This window comes from Hemibagrus wyckioides, linkage group LG07, assembly GCF_019097595.1.
Source record: "Hemibagrus wyckioides isolate EC202008001 linkage group LG07, SWU_Hwy_1.0, whole genome shotgun sequence".
Taxonomy (NCBI): Eukaryota; Metazoa; Chordata; class Actinopteri; order Siluriformes; family Bagridae; genus Hemibagrus; species Hemibagrus wyckioides.
Genome location: NC_080716.1, coordinates 22,640,518 through 22,660,765, shown reverse-complemented (window position 1 = coordinate 22,660,765; position 20,248 = coordinate 22,640,518). Strand labels below are relative to the sequence as shown.

General features: G+C 39.1%; 1 protein-coding gene across 1 annotated transcript; it reads left to right on the top strand.

Moving 5' to 3' along the window:
* The first annotated feature begins 5,975 nt into the window (after nucleotides 1–5,975).
* Nucleotides 5,976–20,212, top strand: LOC131356254 (uncharacterized). The gene is made up of 18 exons (XM_058395172.1): nucleotides 5,976–6,198; nucleotides 6,433–6,783; nucleotides 7,255–7,533; nucleotides 7,688–7,795; nucleotides 8,046–8,072; nucleotides 8,187–8,213; nucleotides 8,462–8,488; nucleotides 8,781–8,807; nucleotides 10,621–10,647; nucleotides 11,287–11,812; nucleotides 12,739–12,752; nucleotides 15,649–16,238; nucleotides 16,773–16,868; nucleotides 16,961–17,194; nucleotides 17,278–17,428; nucleotides 18,019–18,045; nucleotides 18,140–18,226; nucleotides 18,381–20,212. The coding sequence occupies exons 1-18, from the start codon at nucleotides 6,114–6,116 to the stop codon at nucleotides 18,974–18,976; spliced, it is 3,279 nt and encodes a 1,092-aa protein (XP_058251155.1). The 5' UTR covers nucleotides 5,976–6,113; the 3' UTR covers nucleotides 18,977–20,212.
* The last annotated feature ends 36 nt before the right edge of the window (nucleotides 20,213–20,248 follow it).

The following is a 20,248-nucleotide window of genomic DNA, read 5'->3' as shown; positions in this document are numbered from 1 at the left end:
CTCGGGTATTTAAGCAGCACGCTGCCTATTGTTCCCTGCGAAGTATTGTTCTCTCCAGTGGATTACTTACCAAGCCTTGTTTATTGTTCCTGATTGCCTGCTACGTGTATGATCTTTGCCTGTTACTGTTTTCTACGAGTCTCGGTTTTGCGGTTTTGGTTTCTGTTCACTAGTTATTGATTTTCCGGTTTTTGACCCTTTCGCTTAGCCATATCGATTCCGATTCTTGCGTGCCGTTTTTGTGAATAAAGATCTGCATATGGATTCTACTACGCCTGCCTCGAGCGCGTCCTTACAGAATACTTCGCCTTCAGAGAATCCAGCGGATCCTCGTGCAACCTTAGTTCGCCAAGGACATATGATCCGGTTCTACCAGGACCAGGTGGAGGCGTTAAAAGCCACCAACGCGCTGCTACGACAACGACAATCTCCCGCCGCAGCTCCAGTTCCGCCTCCGCGCAGTGAATTTCCACGCTTCGCGCTGCCAGAAAAGTTTGATGGTGCCGCGGATCGATGCCGGGGTTTCCTGCGCCAGTGTGACAACTTTTTCGCTCAACAGCCAGAGGTATACTGCAGCGATAACGGCAGATGCGCATTCCTTTTATCTCTGCTGACGGGCAAGGCGCTGGATTTGGGCTTCGGCTGTGTGGGATTCGGATCCTCAGGTCCAGACCTCAGCTGATTACTTCGCGAATCTGATCAGGGAAGTGTTTGAGTATCCGGCAGGAGGTAAAGACATTTCTGTCCTATTACTGGAATTACGCCAAGGAACTGATACAGCTGCTGATTTTGCTATTAAGTTCCGCACGCTCGCTGCTCAGTCAGGCTGGAATGAGGCGGCATTAATAGCGGTGTTACTAGAAGGACTTACTAGAGAGCTGAAGGCGGAAATGGCGTGCAGAGAAACTGATGTTACTCTCCCAGTACATATCCACTGCTATTCGCCTTGACAACCTGCGGCGCCAGCATCGTACTCGCACCCCCACACCTCGTTCCTCACCACGTTGCACTATGGAATACCACAGCCAGAAGGAGGAAGTCACCGAGCCTATGCAACTGGGGAGGTCTCGTGTTTCTGAGGTGGAGCGCGAACGTCGTGTGCAGATGCAGCTGTGCTTCTACTGTGGACAACCAGGTCACAGGGTCTTCCAATGCCCAGAGAAGCCTGCCACATCCCAGAGAGAAGTCGTGAAGCTGGTTTCTAAGGTTTCTCTTCCTGCCTACGTCCTTCACAATGACTCTTGTGTTTTTTCGTCACAGCGCTGGTTGACTCCGGATCAGCAGTGAACCTGATAGACAGACAGCAACCTGGTCCGTGAGCTCGGCCTATCAACTATTCCATGCACTCCGCCGTTAAGTCACTGCCATAAATAATCAGCCCATTGGGGAGGGCCTTCTTACTCACCACACACCTCTCATGGAGGTTCAGATCGGATTATTTCACAGAGAAAGACTGAGATTTTTCGTTATTTCCTCACCATCAAACCCTGTCGTCCTAGGCCTTCCCTGGTCTCTACTTCATGACCCGGACATTTCATGGAAGGAGGGGGAATTAAAAAAGTGGTCTACCTTTTGCCTAGAGAACTGTTTTTGCAACCCGATAACCCGTCCATGCCTTTCCACGTCTATCGAAAGCCCCGAATCATCGCTCCAAGTCACACTCCCTAAAGAATACCAAGATTTCCAAGAGGTCTTCAGTAAAGAAAAGGCCGCCAGATTACCCACACATCAACCCTGGGACTGTGCCATTGACCTTCTTCCGAACACCATGCCACCTAAGAATCGTATTTACCCCCTGTCACTTCCTGAAAAGCTTGCTATGGAGGAATATATTGAGGAAGCCCTTGCAGCTGGATACATCCGCCCATCTACCTCACCAGCGGCAGCAGGGTTCTTCTTCGTAGAAAGGAAGGACGGCGGCCTTCGACCCTGCATTGACTTCCGAGGCCTGAACGCAATCACAGTCCCGTATCCTTGCCCTCTTCCCCTGGTTCCCGCAGCCCTCGAACAGTTACAAGGAGCCAAACTGTTCACCAAGCTTGACCTGTGCAGCGCCTACAATCTCATCTGGATAAAGGAGGGCAACGAATGGAAGACGGCGTTTCACACAACACATGGACATTACGAGTATCTGGTCATGCCATATGGACTCACGAACGCCCTCGCCATCTTCCAGTCACTTATCAATGAAGTGTTCAGGGATATGCTGAACAAATTCGTCATTGCTTACATAGATGACATCCTCATATATTCCGCCAGCCTAGATCAACACGTTTCTCATGTTCATGCTGTCCTCCAACGTCTCACCAACCACAATCTCTATGTGAAACTGGAGAAATGTGAGTTTTACTGTTCCACAGTAACATTTCTAGGATATGTAATCTCGCATGAAGGAGTGTAAATGGATCAATCGAAAGTGTCCGCCATTACATCCTGGCCCGAACCTACCTCCATCAAAGGTTTGCAACGCTTCCTTGGATTTGTGAACTTTTACAGGATATTCATCAGGAACTACAGTACCATTGCTAGCCCAATGACTTCACTGCTGAAAGACAAGCCCAAGAAATTAAAGTGGACTGATCATGCCAGAGCTGCTTTTCAGAAACTTAAGAAAAGTTTTTCTTCCACTCCGATACTCCGTCATCCTAACCCTGAGCTGACGTTCGTAGTGGAGGTGGACGCTTCGAGCTGTGGGATAGGGGCTGTGCTTTCTCAACGTCAACCTGAGTCCGGAAAACTGCATGCTTGTGCCTTTTTCTCCCGAAAGCTCACACCGGCCGAAATTAACTATGACGTAGGGAACCGGGAACTACTATCGATAAAGGCTGCCCTGGAAGAATGGAGGCACTGGCTCGAAGGGGCCCACCACCTGTTCCTGGTCCTTACCGATCACAGAAATCTGGCCTATCTTCGGCAAGCTAGGTGGGCTCTATTCTTTACACGATTCAAGTTTTCAGTCTCCTACCGCCCCGGGTCTAAGAATGGGAAAGCAGATGCCCTGTCTCGAATCCATGAAACCCTGGAGCCACCATCCAGCCCAGAGCCTATCCTTCCACCATCTGTCCAAGCAGCTCCTGTGCAGTGGGACCTGATGAGTGAAATCGAACGGGCTCAATCAACAGAGGCTCCTCCCCCAACATGTCCACCAACCAAAGTTTATGTACCCACAGGTTTCTGCCAACAAGTGTTACGATGGACCCATGAGAGCCTGAGTTCAGGACACCCCGGCACCCGTAGAACCATTCAGCTGGTACGACAAAGATTCTGGTGGCCATCGCTCAACCACGATGTCGAGGAGTTTATCCGTTCCTGCTCGGTCTGCGCACAATCCCGAACGAGCCGTCAGCTACCAGAAGGTCTACTTCAACCACTGCCAGTTCCACGCCGACCCTGGTCTCACATCTCAGTAGACTTTCTCACAGACCTCCCTGTCTCTCAAGGTTTCACCACAGTCATGGTTGTAATCGACCGCTTTTCCAAGTCCTGTAAGTTAATCCCCATGAAAGGTCTGCCTACTGCCATGGAAACAGCCACAGCCATTTTCCAAAACATCTTCCGTCACTATGGTTTACCCGAGGACATTGTTTCTGATCGCGGCCCACAGTTCACATCTCGTGTGTGGTTGTTTTGCAAACAACTCAGGATCAATGTCAGCCTCAGCTCTGGGTATCACCCCCAGTCCAATGGCCAAGCGGAGCGGCTTAATCAAGAAATTGGGAGGTTCCTAAGAACATACTGCAGCCGTGAGCAACACCGTTGGAGTGAGTTTCTCCCCTGGGCTGAGTATGCCCAAAACTCGTTGTGCCACTCCTCGACCGGCTTAACTCCCTCCCAATGTGTATTGGGCTATCAACCTCCGCTCTTTCCTTGGTCCGGGGAACCCTCGGATGTGCCGACTGGTCAAGACGTAGTCAGAAGGTCTGGGAAAGAGCCCATGTTCGTCTCCAGAGAGCGATCCGACGACAAGAGCTCCAAGCTAACCGGCGTCGGCATCCCCACCCAGCTTACCAAGTAGGTCAGAAGGTGTGGCTTTCTACTAGGAATATAAAACTAAAACTTCCTTGTCATAAGTTAAGCCCCAAGTTTGTTGGCCCGTTTAAAATTCTACGCCAAGTTAATCCAGTTTCTTTCCGCCTTGAGCTTCCAGCATCGTATCGTATCTCGCCTTCCTTCCATGTGTCTTTACTCAAGCCCTTCCACGAGCCTCAGACCACCGGCCCCTCTATCACTGAACCGCCCCCACCACTGGACATTGATGGCTCCCTTGCCTACCAGGTGCGCACCATCCTGAATTCCCGTCGTCGAGGTGGCCGCCTTCAGTATCTGGTGGATTGGGAGGGGTACGGCCCAGAGGAACGTTGTTGGGTTAATGCACAGGACATTCTCGACCCCTCGCTCACTGAGGAATTCCATCTGAGCTTCCCGAATCGACCTGCTCCTCGTCCACGGGGGCGCCTGCGTCGACAAACACCTGGAGGTGTTCCTAGAGAGGGGGGGTTCTGTAACGATGCTTGCAGAACCAGAGCGCCAGAGGGAGCCATCACCCGAATATTGACATTTGCGAACTCGCTTCCTGTCTTACTCGGGTATTTAAGCAGCACGCTGCCTATTGTTCCCTGCGAAGTATTGTTCTCTCCAGTGGATTACTTACCAAGCCTTGTTTATTGTTCCTGATTGCCTGCTACGTGTATGATCTTTGCCTGTTACTGTTTTCTATGAGTCTCGGTTTTGCGGTTTTGGTTTCTGTTCACTAGTTCTTGATTTTCCGGTTTTTGACCCTTTCGCTTAGCCATATCGATTCCGATTCTTGCGTGCCGTTTTGTGAATAAAGATCAGCATATGGATTCTACTACGCCTGCCTCGAGTGCGTCCTTACAGCTATTTCTAGTTATTTTTTTAAATGTGGTATACTGACTAAAAAAAAGAAACAGCATCTCAATTTATTCTGCCCAACTAAACAATCACCCTGATGAAGTTTCCAGCATTTTAACTCAGTCAGAATATTAACAGTGCATGTCTTTACATACATTTACTTCACCTGTGATCTGCAGAAACTGATGACTGCTACAGCACAGACAACTTTGCTACACAACACACAAAACAGACCCACAGTGTAATAAAAAGCGACGGAAACAAACATTTTATTTTCTAATGCCGGCTAAGCACAAACATTGTAGATTAGTGGAAAATGGGTCATTTAATGTGTGTGAAGGATTATCAAATTAAAATTCAAGTTCAGATTCTAATTGAATTATTTTGAAAGACAGAAATTTAATAAATATAGATTACTGGTATTGTCTTTAGTTCAAAAATGGCTTGAGGAACATGACAAGGATTTCAAGGTCAATCTAAATATCTGTGGGATGTTCTGGACAAACAAGTCTGATCCATGCAGGCCCCTCCTCTAAATTACAAGACATAAAGGATCTGCTACTTATGTCTTAGTGTCAGATACCACAGCACACCTTCAGATGTCTTGTGGAGTCCATGCCTCAACATGTCAGTGATTGCATACTGGTGACACACAAAATTAGGCAGGTGGATAATTGTTATGGCTGATTGGTGTTGTGGAAAGCGGTGTGTGGTTGAGGGCCTGTTTGTGAATTGAAGGAGGAGTCAGGAGAAACGTGGTAATGTTTGCCAGGTTTGTGTTTTTTGTTGCACTGAGGTGAAAGCACCACAAGAGGGAGAGACAGCTGAGCAGTGCAAAGCTGCCTGCACACAAGCTTAAGCAAAATAAGCCCTAAAGCCAAGTTAGTAAAATAATCCATGAATAAATATTACTTTCAGTTGTCTCAAACCTGTGTCCATCTCCACATTCCAAACCAAATAATCTATAATGGTTACAGGGGTACACACAAGTAGGCCTACACATTTATAGTTTTTCTTCTACTAACACCTTGTGTGTGGTACGTGTGTGTGTGTGTGTGTGAGAGAGAGAGAGAATTAGCCAGTTTTACTGGTTTCCCTACCTCTAGACAAAGTGAAACGACTGGTGAGGTTTAAACATCGAGTGTCATAGAAAGGTCCTCACTTTTGATATATTGCAGCATGTTGTATGATATGCAAATGAACTTATTGAGAGCTTTAAAGAATTAGATTTAGCTTGTGAAATGGACTGTAGCAATTACAGCATGGGGATGACATTCCTTTGTATGTCTCTGCTGCTTGTCTTCAGCTTCCTGGGATCGCAAGCAGGTATAAATCAACCGTGTGTGTGTGTGTGTGTGTGTGCTCTGTGTGGATTTTTTATATTAATGTTATCAATGTTAGTTTTTATGTAGTTAATCTATTCCACAAGATGGAAACAAATGTTCCTCTTATATAAATAAAAAGCTACACATTCTTAGCCATGTTAGATTTATGTTCAATTATTACAGATACATGTATAATTATTATGCAAGATATCCAATATCTTTTTTCACAATACAGAACGATTAAAGGTGGCTGGTCCCGATGCTCCTGTTTTTGCTGTAGCTGGTGAAGACCTGGTTCTGCCATGTTTTATCAAACCCAGTGCCAGCGCAGTGGACATGAGAGTGGAGTGGTTCAGACTAGATGCAGAGGACTCATTAGTGCATCTCTATAAAGATCAGAAAGACAACAATGAGAAGCAGGCTCAGTCCTACAGAGGAAGAACATCGCTGTTTAAAGAGGAGCTACAGAAAGGCAACGCTTCACTTAAACTTTCAGCTCTCCGATTCTCTGATGAAGGAGAATATAAGTGTCTTGTTGAGGACAAATCCTGGTACGATGACATCACTGTGAAAGTCACTGTCAAAGGTAAGATCTATTGCTTTATTTAAAGTTTATTCATGGAGAACTCAGTCAAACCATTTTTCTTTGTTAACCTTTACTATCTGGAAGAAAGTGTGCTTTTTGTCTCTAAAAGTTTGAAAGCATGATATTTGATACATGATATAATGTTTGCACTACAACTAACTATATGTGGATAGAGAGTCATACAGCACTAGACCACAGGTTCCCATGCCAGGTCCTCGTGTATCCTGTCATGAACATTCAACTGTTTTTCCTACTTCTAATACATCTATAATAATAACAATAATAATGCATCTAACTAACATCTCTTCCTGAGATAATTAATGTGTGCTGAAGCAGGGAAAACAATACAATATGCAGGATGTGGGTACTAGGATAAACATTTTAGAAGAATTTGTAGTCATCTGCTTCTTCTAAAGTAGTTTCATCAGTGTCTGGAGATATTGCTTTTGTGCTTGTTGATGATCATTGCAGTTCTGGGAAGCCGCCCAGTGATCAGGATGGAGAGTTTTGATAACTCAGGAGGGATTAATCTAGTGTGCGAGTCCAGAGGATGGAAACCTGAACCTGAGGTTCTGTGGCTGGACAGAGAAGGAGTCACTCTGCCTGCTGAAGATACACAGATACACAGAGACACCGAGGGCTTTAATGTTAAACGCAGCATCACTGTTTATGATTCTAGCGACTCCAACAGGTTTTACTGCAGACTTCAGCAAAAAGATCACTTGATGGAGACAGACATTATCATTAATAGTAAGTTTCCATTTTCACACTTTGCATTTGAGTCATTATTAATAATACTTAACCCTAAACATTTTTATTATCATAAGGTCTAGCATAAATAAAGGAAATGACAGAAAGGTACACAGGATGAATACCTTTTTAAATTGCTTTTGTTGTATTTCAGGTGAAGTATTTGCAGCTTGGAAGATAGCTGTCATAAGTATTTTCCTTTTAGTATTGTTAACCACAGCTGGATTTATCTTAACAATTACATGTGCCTATCAAAAGACAGGTAATGTCTTTAATGAGTCACACACCAAAAAGAGTGTTTTTTATTGTTATTGTTGTTGTTGTTTTCATTATTGGTATATTAACTTCCTATTAAAGTCATTTTAGACCCTCTGTTTAAATCAGAAAAATATTCTTTTAGTAATTTAAATTCTATTATATGTTTAGCCATGAAGTAATTAAATGTGGTGAAAATTGGTTTTAGATATTTTGCAATTGTATAGGATCATAAATTAAGTTGTTTTTCTTTTTAGCAATTCAGAGAATAATGGAAAAGCAAGGTAAATTTGCACCTAACAACACACAAAAGACCACCACAACGTTTAAGTTGTTTAATTTCTCTAAAAGGCTAATTTTGCCTTTTTAATTTAACAGTTTTGTTTTGTCGGTTTCAGAAATTCAGAGGAAAATTCTAGAGAATGGTATTTATGGAATCGGCCCAATCTTGTGAACTGACCTTCCAAACCTTTTTATTGTAAACGTCTAAATATAAAATGAGGACTGAACTGTCCAGAAATATATTAAAGCATGTCTAGAAATATAAAATAATAATCAATGTTCTGAATGAAAATGAATACATTGATCAATAATTATGAAGTCTCTAAAAGAAGAAATGACAAATTTTATAGGATGAATTATTGAATTATTTTATTATCATTTCTGTTTCTAGATTTTGAAATGGAAAAACAATATGCAGGTGAGCATGTTTTATCTTCTACATGATTCAGGAGGACCCTGAGCATTGATGTGTTAATAGTTATTAATATAATATATATATATTATAATTAAACCAAATGATAAGAATTGGTTCGTAGAAACCACATATTATTAACATGCATGACTCTAATGCACTGTAATTAGATTAATTAAAATTTTAATTTGTAATTAAAATTTTGAGCAAAACTATGTAACATTATAAATATATATATCTTCATTTGTTGTACTTTGTTTAATATCTGACTCTCATATTGCATTGTTTCTGTCTTAAGACATTCAGAGGAAACTGCTAGCAGATCGTAAGTGTTTCTAACCACAAAGTTTGTGATATCTTTTGTATAATTCTACTATTGTGGAACTTTTCAAGCTCAGTGGGTAGAGTTACCACCTCACAGCTCCAAGGTTCCTGGTTTGAGACTGAACTAAGCTTATGGTTTTTCACTATATGTGTAGGTTTCATTTAGCTTTTCTCCAAACTTCAAAAACATGCTGCTAGGTGGATTGGTACAGTATATTACAGTATAGTACAGTAAATTGCCCTAAGTGTGAATGAGTATGTTCTATTTAGGGTGTAATATTGCCTCGCACCTGATGTTCCTGGAATAGGCTTTAGATTCAGCAGCAATCCTGACCAGGATCCACTGGTTATTAGAAATGAATGAATTAATTTGGTCATTATAGTGGCTAGATAAGGGGAGATAAATAGCTTGAATGTTTGTGAAATATTTTTTTACTAAAAATTTAAATATCTGTTTGTTTCTGAGACAAGACTATGTTTAAAGTAAAAATGTTTCTCACTCGACTGAAGACTAAAACGATAAAAAAGATTTGGCTGTATTACTTTTTTTAGGTAGATTAGTACACTCTCAGTTACTGGGCACTGAGGACAGAGTCCAGGCTTCTTTCTGCATGCTTAAATTTCCTTAACACAATTTCTTTAAGCCTCAGCTTTGGTAGAATTTCCCATGACAGTTAATTATGACTAGCAATACTGATTCAAAAACTGTGCATGTTTGGACAAAAATGAAATCAAACCTCTCAATATCATGCATATTAATACAACTAAAATAAAAAGTGCTTTAGGTGCCTGATATCTGATATTTGCCTACAATAATATATTTGTGTAGATCTTAATCTAAATCTTAAATGTCATTTTATAAATATATGAGAGCTGTTCTTAGTCCTGTATAATACTATTGTTATATTTGTGTTCAATATTTGCCAACTTTTAATTGCTTTATGTCAGTATGGCACAACACTATATTGGCAATTATAGACCTTTCACCTACAGTGTCCAATTATTGTGACATTAATTACAGTTACTATTATTCTAGCAAACTGATCAAAAATTATGTAGAAAATATTAACAAATGTAATAAGAGAATATTTAAATATATGTCACTTAATTTGACCCTGTATACTCATTTATTCATATAATGCAGTTCTGAAATTTTAGGCTCTCTCACAATTGCCCTATTGCCTGCTTTGTGTAATGTGTAACTAGGCTGGAGACACCTGTAGAGGCTCTTAATCCACTCCACCATGCCAAACATTTTAAGCTTTCTTACATTATTACGTTTGCATATGTTGACTTTTGAGTTGTACATTGCAAAACACATATATTTTTAGATAATTTATTACTTGATTTGGAGATATAGTTGGCTAATCGTCTATCTAAAACCATCTATTTGGCTAAAAGTGCTATCTATGCAGAAAGTCTGAACCTTCTGGCAGAGGCAGCCAGGTGTAAAGATGAATTTCTTGGAATTCTTGATTCAATCAGTCTTGGAAAAAGCCCCTAAATCACTATCCACAATACCATCACTAGATTTTATAGTGGAGTATCAAGTAATATGTTACCAAACTTGTATAGTGTGAATGGCCAAAAAGTTAGATTTCAGACTCACTTGTCTACGATGCTAAGTTTTAAGAATAGAAATAGAAAATAGAAAGCCTTTAATGCAATTTTATTGCTTTGCATACAATGAAATTTGGAAAAATTGGAACAATCCTTGGTGAAGTTAGAGCTGAAACTTAATCTAATCTGTTATCCTAATTTCATATGAAACTATTACCACAAAGTTTTGATTAAACTTCTGTGTCTGTGTTTAGAGTTTGAAAAGAAAATGAAGTATACAGGTAAGGATGTCTTTTGACCTTTGTATCACAGGGACCAGGTAAACATGCAGCACTATCAGAGAACACTTTTAGCCAGAAGTATGTGTATGTCACAGAAACCACAAAACCTATAAAACACACACACCCACACACACACATACACACACACACACTGTTTGTGTGCATACAGAGACCTGAAAATGTTATGTATCAAATGTACAGTGGATATAAATGTCTATAATCTCTGTTATAACGGCATATTTTTATGTTTTATATTTTTATATTTTAAAAAATTAAACCTGTCAGATGCCACCTTTACTGTGAAACTAAGAGATATAAATTAACATGAAAAAAACAATCATTTTAGGGGAAAAAATATAAAAGGAAAAATGTACAATAACATGGTTGTATAAGTAGTGATAGTCGAAGCTCCTTTAGATTTTATCCCAGCATTTAATTTCTTTACTTATCCATATTTTGACATTCTTCTAAATCTGCCATTTAATTTTCATATCAACTCTATCAATGACCCTCTGAAAAGAACACTTACACTGTATACAACTATTTTCACAGTTCTTTTGTCAATGTTTGATAGATATTTCTGCATAGAAAAGCATGTTGTTGGTGTGTATGATTCATATTACATTTCCTGTCTTTCAGTGGATGTGACTCTGGATCCTGATACAGCTCATCCCAAACTTATCCTGTCTGAAGATGGAAAACAAGTGACGCATGAAGACAAGTGTCAGGATCTCCCTGATACACCAGAGAGATTTGATTACAGTCCCTGTGTTCTGGGAAAGCAGAGTTTCTCCTCAGTGAGATTTTATTATGAGGTGCAGGTCAGAGGGAAAACTGCATGGGATGTTGGAGTGGCCAAAGAGTCCATTAACAGGAAGGGGAAGATTACTCTGAATCCTCAGAATGGATTCTGGGCTGTTGTACTGAGGAATGAGAATCAGTACAGGGCTTGTGCTGGTCCTGCTGTTTCCCTCACACTGAGAGAGAAGGTGGAGGTGGTGGGGGTGTTTGTGGATTATGAAGAGGGTCTGGTCTCCTTTTATGATGTGACGTCCAGGTATCATATCTACTCTTTCACTGGTCAGTCTTTCACTGAGAAACTCTATCCATTTTTCAGCCCATGTAATAACAAAAAAGGTCTAAATGTATCTCCACTCATTATTGCGTGACTTGCACTCAAGCTGAACAGTTTTTACAGGATTAAAGGGAGCTGCTCAAGAGGCAAAATCGTGGCAGCTTGGTGCTGTGGAGATCAGTAGGCCAGAACCTTTCCTTTTTTCGATCACTCTCCCTGACAGATTTTTTGTTAATCTGTGAATACTTCTTTGCATGTGATCTTTATTGTTTGGGTTTTCACTGCCACTTGACGCTGAATTTTCAGTTTTTAATATTTTTTTTACTTCAACTTAATGAACAAAGCCTATGAACTCTTACAATTTATACGGCATTTTCAAACCCATGGGGTGGAGGAATTCACTGGTGAGGAACACTAGCGACATCTACTGGTCAATAGCGAACATTTCTGGAAAAGCAAAATAAATACACCAACAACTGGATTCACTTTCATGTTTTCATTAGTTTATAATATCCTGAAACGAATTTGTTTTGAGTATGTTACATTTTAATTCTTTAATTATCCGAGTTATTTATAGTATGTATCAGCTATTCCGTTAATGTTTTTATTAAATAAAATAAATCAAGTCAAAGTCAAAGAAGCTTTATTGTCATTTCAACCATATATAGCTGATGCAGTACATGGTGAAATGAAACAACGTTCCTCCTGGACCAGAGGTGCTACACAGAACAAAACAAAACACAGTTGGCGCGGACAAACAAACATAGAGCTAAACTATATAAGGTGCAATTCTTTAAAAACTAAACATACAACATAAGTGTACAGGATGACAAGACAGTGCAGACAAACAAGACACATTACACTGACTATGTGGAAAGAGGACAGTGTTAGACAGTGAGGAAACAGGTTTTGGGACAGTGAATAATAGCAGCAGAAGTTATTTTAGTTATAATAGTAGCAGCAGAGGTTTGTCATTTGTCTAAATGAACACTTGGGTATTTAAGTTTTCTCTCAAGCTGGAAACTCAGTAGTAATTTTTCTCTGGAAAATTGTCATATGGCAAGGATTGGTTACATTTTTAGATAAACAACAATTTTTCAGTGGATTGGTTAAGATGGACTGATTGAATGGTGAAACAATCCCAATTAAGCTATGAAGGCCTCAGAACGAATGCATTACATGAAGACTTAAGCGTTTTTTCTTAACAGACTTTTATATGAGGTTTTGAGAGAATAAAATTGAGAAATTAAAAAGCAGATCTGACACGAAGTTATGAATATGTAACATTTGATTACGTTCTGTTATAAAAAATAATAATAATAATGATAGTGTCTGGAGTTGTGGTTGGTGCAGAGCGAACCTGAGAATGCAGACAGAGAGACAGACAGGATGTTTAATATGTTGGTCTGCTGATGTTATACATTGAGCTTCTGTAACCATCTGCTACTCATACAAAGCTATCTTGAACTTGATGTACCTATAAACATATATCCATCACTTCAGTTTGACAATAGTTCAATTTTTCTTGCTGATTTTTGTATCTGTTTTAGTCAAATTTAATGTTGTGGAACGCCTGTGAGAAGAAAAGTCCTCTGTCCTGAAGACTTTCATGTAGCACAAAAATTACAGACAGTATAGGCAGAGACTCTGAAAACTCACTTCCTAAATGTTAAGCCTGAATACAAATGTAAATACAGAACACTAACAAAAACTATTATTTTTCTTTGTTAAATATTATTCTTTAAATATGTGGCCATCCCACTGCACTGTACAATTCCCTACTAAATCATTACTAATGGTTGATAATGTTTATAGAATTTTGTTAATTTCATCCTGTGATTTAATTATATTCAGGACTGCTTTTACAGAAAATTGATTAACAGCTTCTGAGTTTCAAGCATTTAATAACACTCGGATACATACACCAATCAGGCATAACATTATGACCAACTGCCTAATATTGTGTTGGTCCCCCTTTTGGTGCCTAAGGCATGGACTCCACTAGATCCCTGAAGGTGTGCTGTGGTATCTGGCACCAAGATGTTAGCAGCAGATCTTCCATGGGTCCCACCTCGCAACTTACAGGACTTAAAGGACTTACAGGAGGATACTTTTGATAGATATTGACCACTGCAGACTGAGAACACCCCACAAGAGCTGCAGTTCTGTAGATGCTCTGATCCAGTGGTCTAGCCATCACAATTTGGCCCTTGTCAAACTCACTCAAATCCTTACGCTTGTCCATTTTTCCTGCTTCTAACACATCAACTTTGAGTACAAAATATTGCTGCCTAATATATCCCACCCACTAACAGGTGCCATGATGAGGAGATCATCAGTGTTATTCACGGCACCTGTCAGTGGTCATAATGTTATGCCTGATTGGTATATACTGTACGTGTAGCTTTAATGTTCAGGCTTTAGGGCAACCAGTAGGGGGCGATGCTGTGCTATTTTTAGAGAAATGAAAGTGAACATGATGTGACTTGTAAACAAACGCTAAACGTTTCTTACAGCACAGCACTTACTTTTGTATTTCAGGACCGCAAGCAAAAATATACACTGAGGTAAGTGATCGAAAACAGAGAGAATTAGAAATCTAGGCTACTTTGTGTACTGTTTAATGGATGTGATACTTCCGGGTTTAATCCTGAAAATTCGGAGATCTGCACAATGTTTACATGAAGAAGCTTAGTCATGTGCAGTGAAAGTTGAAGGTAAGTTACTTCACACCCTAAACAGTCTCAACAAGAAGATCTGCTTTCTTTGAGCAGGCTTTTTTTCGTAGACACAGATCCCGTTAAACTTATATACTTATATACAGCTCTGGAAAAAAAATAAGAGACCACTGCCCAATCTCCAGATTTGACCCCTATTGAAAACCTCTGGAATGTCATCAAGAGGAAGATGGATGGTCACAAACCATCAAGCAAAGCTGAGCTGTTTGCTTTTTTGCAGAAAGAGTGGTATAAAGTTCCCCAACAGCAATGTGAAAAACTGGTGGAGAGCATGAAGCCAAAACGCATGCAAATCGGGGTTATTTCACCAAATACTGATTTCTTAATGTTATTTAGCCAAAGCATTAACACAATTTGTTTACAAATGATTTGCAGTTTGTATTATTTGAGTTATTAAAGCTCTGCAAATACTGCATGATCTTGGGTTATTTTGATGTGTTGTCATTTCCTTTAAATACACACTCTAAATAACAGTAGTTATATTTTGAATTTAGGAGAAATATTGACAGTAGTTCACAAAAAATTAAACAAAACTCTTCATCTCACCATTACATGCACCTGTAAGAAAAAATACATAAGAAACTGATTATTTTGCAGTGGTCTCTTATTTTTCCAGAGCTGTGTATATATATATATATATATATATATATATATATATATATATATATATATATATATATATATATATATATATATATATATATATATATACACCGCTTCCAAACATACATAATCCAAATATTCAAATGTTTTGTTTAACCTTTACTACTTTTGGGTATTTATTACAGCTCGACATTTTATTTCTGAAATTTAGGCTACACAAACAGAACACACTAAATCAAATTAAACACATTAAGTTTTTTGTGGTCAGATTGGTTCTGAATCTTGGATTAAATCCATTCAATTAAAGAGACCAGTCAAACAAGCTAATATAACTCAGTACCAAATACAATCATTTTGATGATGATAATAATAATAATAATAATAATTATAATAATAATAATGGTGAGTGATATTCATCCCTGTAGCAAAGAAAAGAAATTCACACACCACCTGGGCCTAATTTTCCATACCACTAGCTAGCATTGAAATGAATTAAGGTAGAGGTGAAGGAAACTGGCAAAACTTCTATTCTCCCTGATAAGGATTACACAAATATGGGTTCTTTCTGTTTTTCTATCTTTCCAGTCATGGCTTCCTCCAGCAGTTTTCTGTCTGAAGAGCACCTGCTATGTTCGATCTGTCTGGACGTGTTCACCCATCCAGTCACTACTCCATGTGGACACAACTTCTGCAAAAAATGCCTTGCAGGATATTGGGATAGCAGTGACCACTATCAGTGTCCACTGTGTAACAAGAGTTTTGAGATGAGACCAGATATGTCCATTAACACTTTGATATCTGAAACAGCTGTTCAGTTTAAACAATCAGTTCAAAGAAATACTGCCAGCACTTCAGAGAAAAATGCCTGCGCATCAACTAAGGTGTTATGTGATGCCTGCACTGGTGTCAAACGGAGCTCCGTGAAGTCATGCCTTAATTGTGGAGCATCCTACTGTGAGATTCACCTACAGCCTCATAAGACTATACAAAACCTGAAGAAACACAAACTAATAAACCCTGTGGAGAACCTAGAGGACTACATATGCCAGAAACATGAAAGACCTCTGGAGCTGTTCTGTAGAGATGATGAGACATGTTTGTGTCAGTTCTGCATTGAAGGAGACCACAAGAATCACAACACTGTTCCTATAGAGGAGGCAAATGAAGAATTGAAGGTGATATTTTAAATGCTCATTTACTGTACTGTAAACTGTGTAAGATAGTCATGTGAGAAAAAAAACACATTAGTATATATTGAAATCTGTTGTGTTTTTTGTTGAACACAAAGTGGGTTTTTGTTGTTGTTGTTTTTGTTGTTTTGTAGAGGACTACACACTTGTTATTTAGTCCCTGATGAATGAAAACTTAGGACTATTCATTTGGGATAAACGCTAAAATAAACAGTGGGCTAAAAGGTGGTGGCTCAAGTGGTTAAGGCTCTGGGTCGTTCACCCAGGGACCCAGGGACTTTAGACCAAGTCCCACTTCCCTCAGGGGTTCAAGCCCCAGCACCGCCAAGTTGCCACTGCTGGGCCCTTGAGCAAGGCCCTTAACCCTCTCTGCTCCAGGGGCACTGTATCATGGCTGACCCTGCGCTCTGACCCCAACCTCCAAGGATGGGATATGTGAAGAAAGAATTGTGCAGTAATGTATATGTGACAAATAAAGGCTATTTCATTCATTTCATTCAAAATAATCTCTCTTAACAGGCTTGCTTGAAGAAAACCCAAACAGAAGTGCAACAAATGATCCAGGAGAGGTTAGAGAAGACTGAAGAGATTGAGCGTTCACTGCAGATCAGCAAAGTGCGTCTTCAAAACGTTTTTGTGGTTATGTCTAACTTGTTATTTTACTGCTGCTAGAGACAATATTTATGCAGCCTGATCCCTTTCAGTAGAAAAGCACAGAGGAAGAGATTTCACAAGGTGTTGAAGTCTTCACTGCTCTGATTCGCTCCATTGAGAAAAGTCAGGCTGAGCTGCTCGAGGTGATGGAGGAGAAGCAGAAAGCAGCAGAGAGTCAGGCTGAAGGACTCATTAAAGAGCTGGAGCAGGAAATCACTGTGCTAAAGAGAAAAGATTTACAGCTGAACCAGCTTTCTGATGCTAAAAACTATCTCCAAAAAATTCAGGTCAGTATTCTTTGTTCTTTTGAATGGCAATTACAGCATGCTGCAATACTGAGGGATTTCTACTCACTTCTGCTGTACTGTAGATTTACTCCTCCATGTCAAGCCCTCCACACACCAAGAACTGGACTGAGATCAGTATGAACACTGATCTCAGTAAGAAGACTCTGCAAAAATCTTTGTCTCATCTTCACAAAGAGCTCAACAGTGAAATGGATAAAGAAATGCAAAAATTAAGTAAGTGAATACTGTTGGCGTAAGCCTCGTATACTAATAATATTTCCTGGCAGCTTGAAGCAATCTGGCAATTTTCCTCTGACCTCTCTTATCATCAGATCATGTCTACGCATTTCTAATTGTCACTTAGTCAGTGTATTTTGTTTTTTTTTTACAACATTCAGTGTAAAATCTAAGAAGACTGTTGTGTGTGAATATCCCAGGAGATCAGCAGCATCTGAAATCAGCCCATCTGGTACCAACAGCTATTTCAAAATCAAAGTCACAGAGATCACATTTTCTATTCATTCTGATGTTAGATAGTAAACATTATTTGAAGCCCATGATCTGTATGCACATGACTGCATTGCATTACTGTCACATAATTGGCCGATTAGATAACATAATTTATTAGATAACATAATCTAATAAAGTCAACCTTTTAAACTACTTTTCATTATACTACATCACATCAGGAAATATAATTAGTTGACTTCACAAAATAATGTATTTATATTCATTTACTGTATATGTATTCATATTCTTTAAACAAAAGTAGAAATATGTTTTAAAATAAAAACAAAATGTTATAATGTTTTGTTTCTTTATAGAGCAAATGAATCGGCATAAGGCAGAAGGTACAGTGTTTAATGGTTTTGTTTTTTTGTTTTTATTTAAAGTGTCAGTTTAGTATCATTTTGATGATAATTAACAGTTTTATGATAATTGCAGCCTTGAAAAGTATACTGCTGTATCTTGTACTGCTAGCGCCTTTCCTCATACCAGCGATGAAACCAGTCTGGATTCAGATTTATGCAGGTAAAGTGTCAATAGTATTTACATAGTATTACAAGGATAGATTTGTATTCACATACTATATAAGTTAAACTACTGGAAGTACACTGTGCTCATTTTCATGCCATATGTGTGTTTGATTTTTATCAGTATCTGTGTCTCTTTTTTTTATTTTCAGTGAATGTGACACTGGATCCTGATACAGCAAATAGGTATCTCATCTTGTCTCAGGATGGAAAACAAGTGAGGAGTGAGCCACACTCATGGAAAAGTGTTCCATACAACCAAAAAAGATTTAATGAACCGTATGTCTTAGCAAAGGAGGGTTTTTCCTCAGGCAGGTTTTATTATGAGGTGCAGGTCACAGGGAAAACTGAGTGGGATTTAGGAGTGGCCAGAGAATCTGTTAGCAGGTACGGGCCATTTTATTCTAATCATAATGATGGGATCTGGTCTATGATTAAAAGGAATGGCAAGGATTACTTGGCTTGTGCTGGCTCTTGTGTCAGACTCTCTCTGAGAGAGAAAATGGAGAAGGTGGGTGTGTTTGTGGATTATGAGGAGGGTCTGGTCTCCTTTTATGATGCTAAGGCCAGGTCTCATATTTACTCTATAACTGGTCAGTCTTTTACTGAAAAACTCAATCCATTATTCAGTCCAGGTTTTAATTTTAACAATGACAACTCAGCACCACTGATCATCTGTGATGTATATGAGTACTTGAATACACTGAGAAATTTTTTCCCCCGTGCAGCAATATGGCAGTGGTTTTAAAGCCCATGATTTTTTTGGTTTTGAATCTTACAAACCTTTATTCTGATCAGAAGTACGTGGAAGCGGTAGATAATTAATGATTGACAATTACTCTGTCACTGCAATGTAAATAACTCATGCAGTGCCAGTGTTTGAATCTGCTAGTGCCAGAGCGTCTGGGAAAGAAAGAGTGATGCTTTAACAAAACTCACACACAAGTCATGAACACAAATGGTGTGGTAGTGGATTTTCTACAGATGATTAGCAGTATAGTTTTTGTGGAAAGTGCATAAATGAGTTTATTTACTTATTTTTGGGGGCAGTTTTTTACTAAATGCAGCCAAATAGTTGTTTTATGTTGTTTTGACAATCACACATATTGTTAAACTGGATTGACTTGGTGCATTTTGTATATTCAGGTCCAACCCATGAGAAAAAAGTTTGTTTCTCACCACAAACTCTGATGTTACCCTGCATGTCCAGCTAGTAGCCAAAAAAGTGGACTCATGAGTGTTTACCTTTCTAATTCCACAATTACGTTAGTACATAGAAGACTGCTGATATAAACATGCTGTAAAGATGTCATTGTTACATTGTTATATAAGTTACATTTTAAAGGTCAAAGATTACTCAACGCTGATTGGTCAGAAGTTGTGCATTATTTTCATATAATTGCACAGGTTGATAATAATTGATAATGTGCTTGTTTCATTCATTTGCTTTAATATAACAGCACAATCTGTCGTGTTATTACTTACGTATTACAAAAGTGAATGTTACTAAGAAATGCTTTACTGTGAAAACTGCACAGTTCCACAGTTCTATAAATCGTTCCGTCTCTGTGTTCATTTCTGATATCTACTGTGTAAATTGTAAGACATTAAAACATTGTATTCATAAGGAAAAAAAACCACTAAAACATTAGTTACGTAATGAGACAGATTGTCGATTTACTTTGAGAACAGTAGCGCTGAAAATGAAAGAGGGATTCTACTTCCTTACATTATTACCTTTCCTTATTATATTACTATTTTTTGTGATTTCAATTTATTGATGTTTTGAATAATTGTAATAATTTTCCAATAGTTTTCTTTTTTTCTGTTGCGGAAGAAATCATTTACTGAATATTTAAATCATGTTTATATATACATTTGCAGTCAGTAAGCAGATCTTTTACGTCTGTGAAAAGTTTGGAAATGGTGTACTGTCCTACTCTTGTCATTTTTCTTTTCTGTAAATTAATTTTGAGCTACAGTATTTCAATCATTGCAATAAATACATATGATCTTTTGG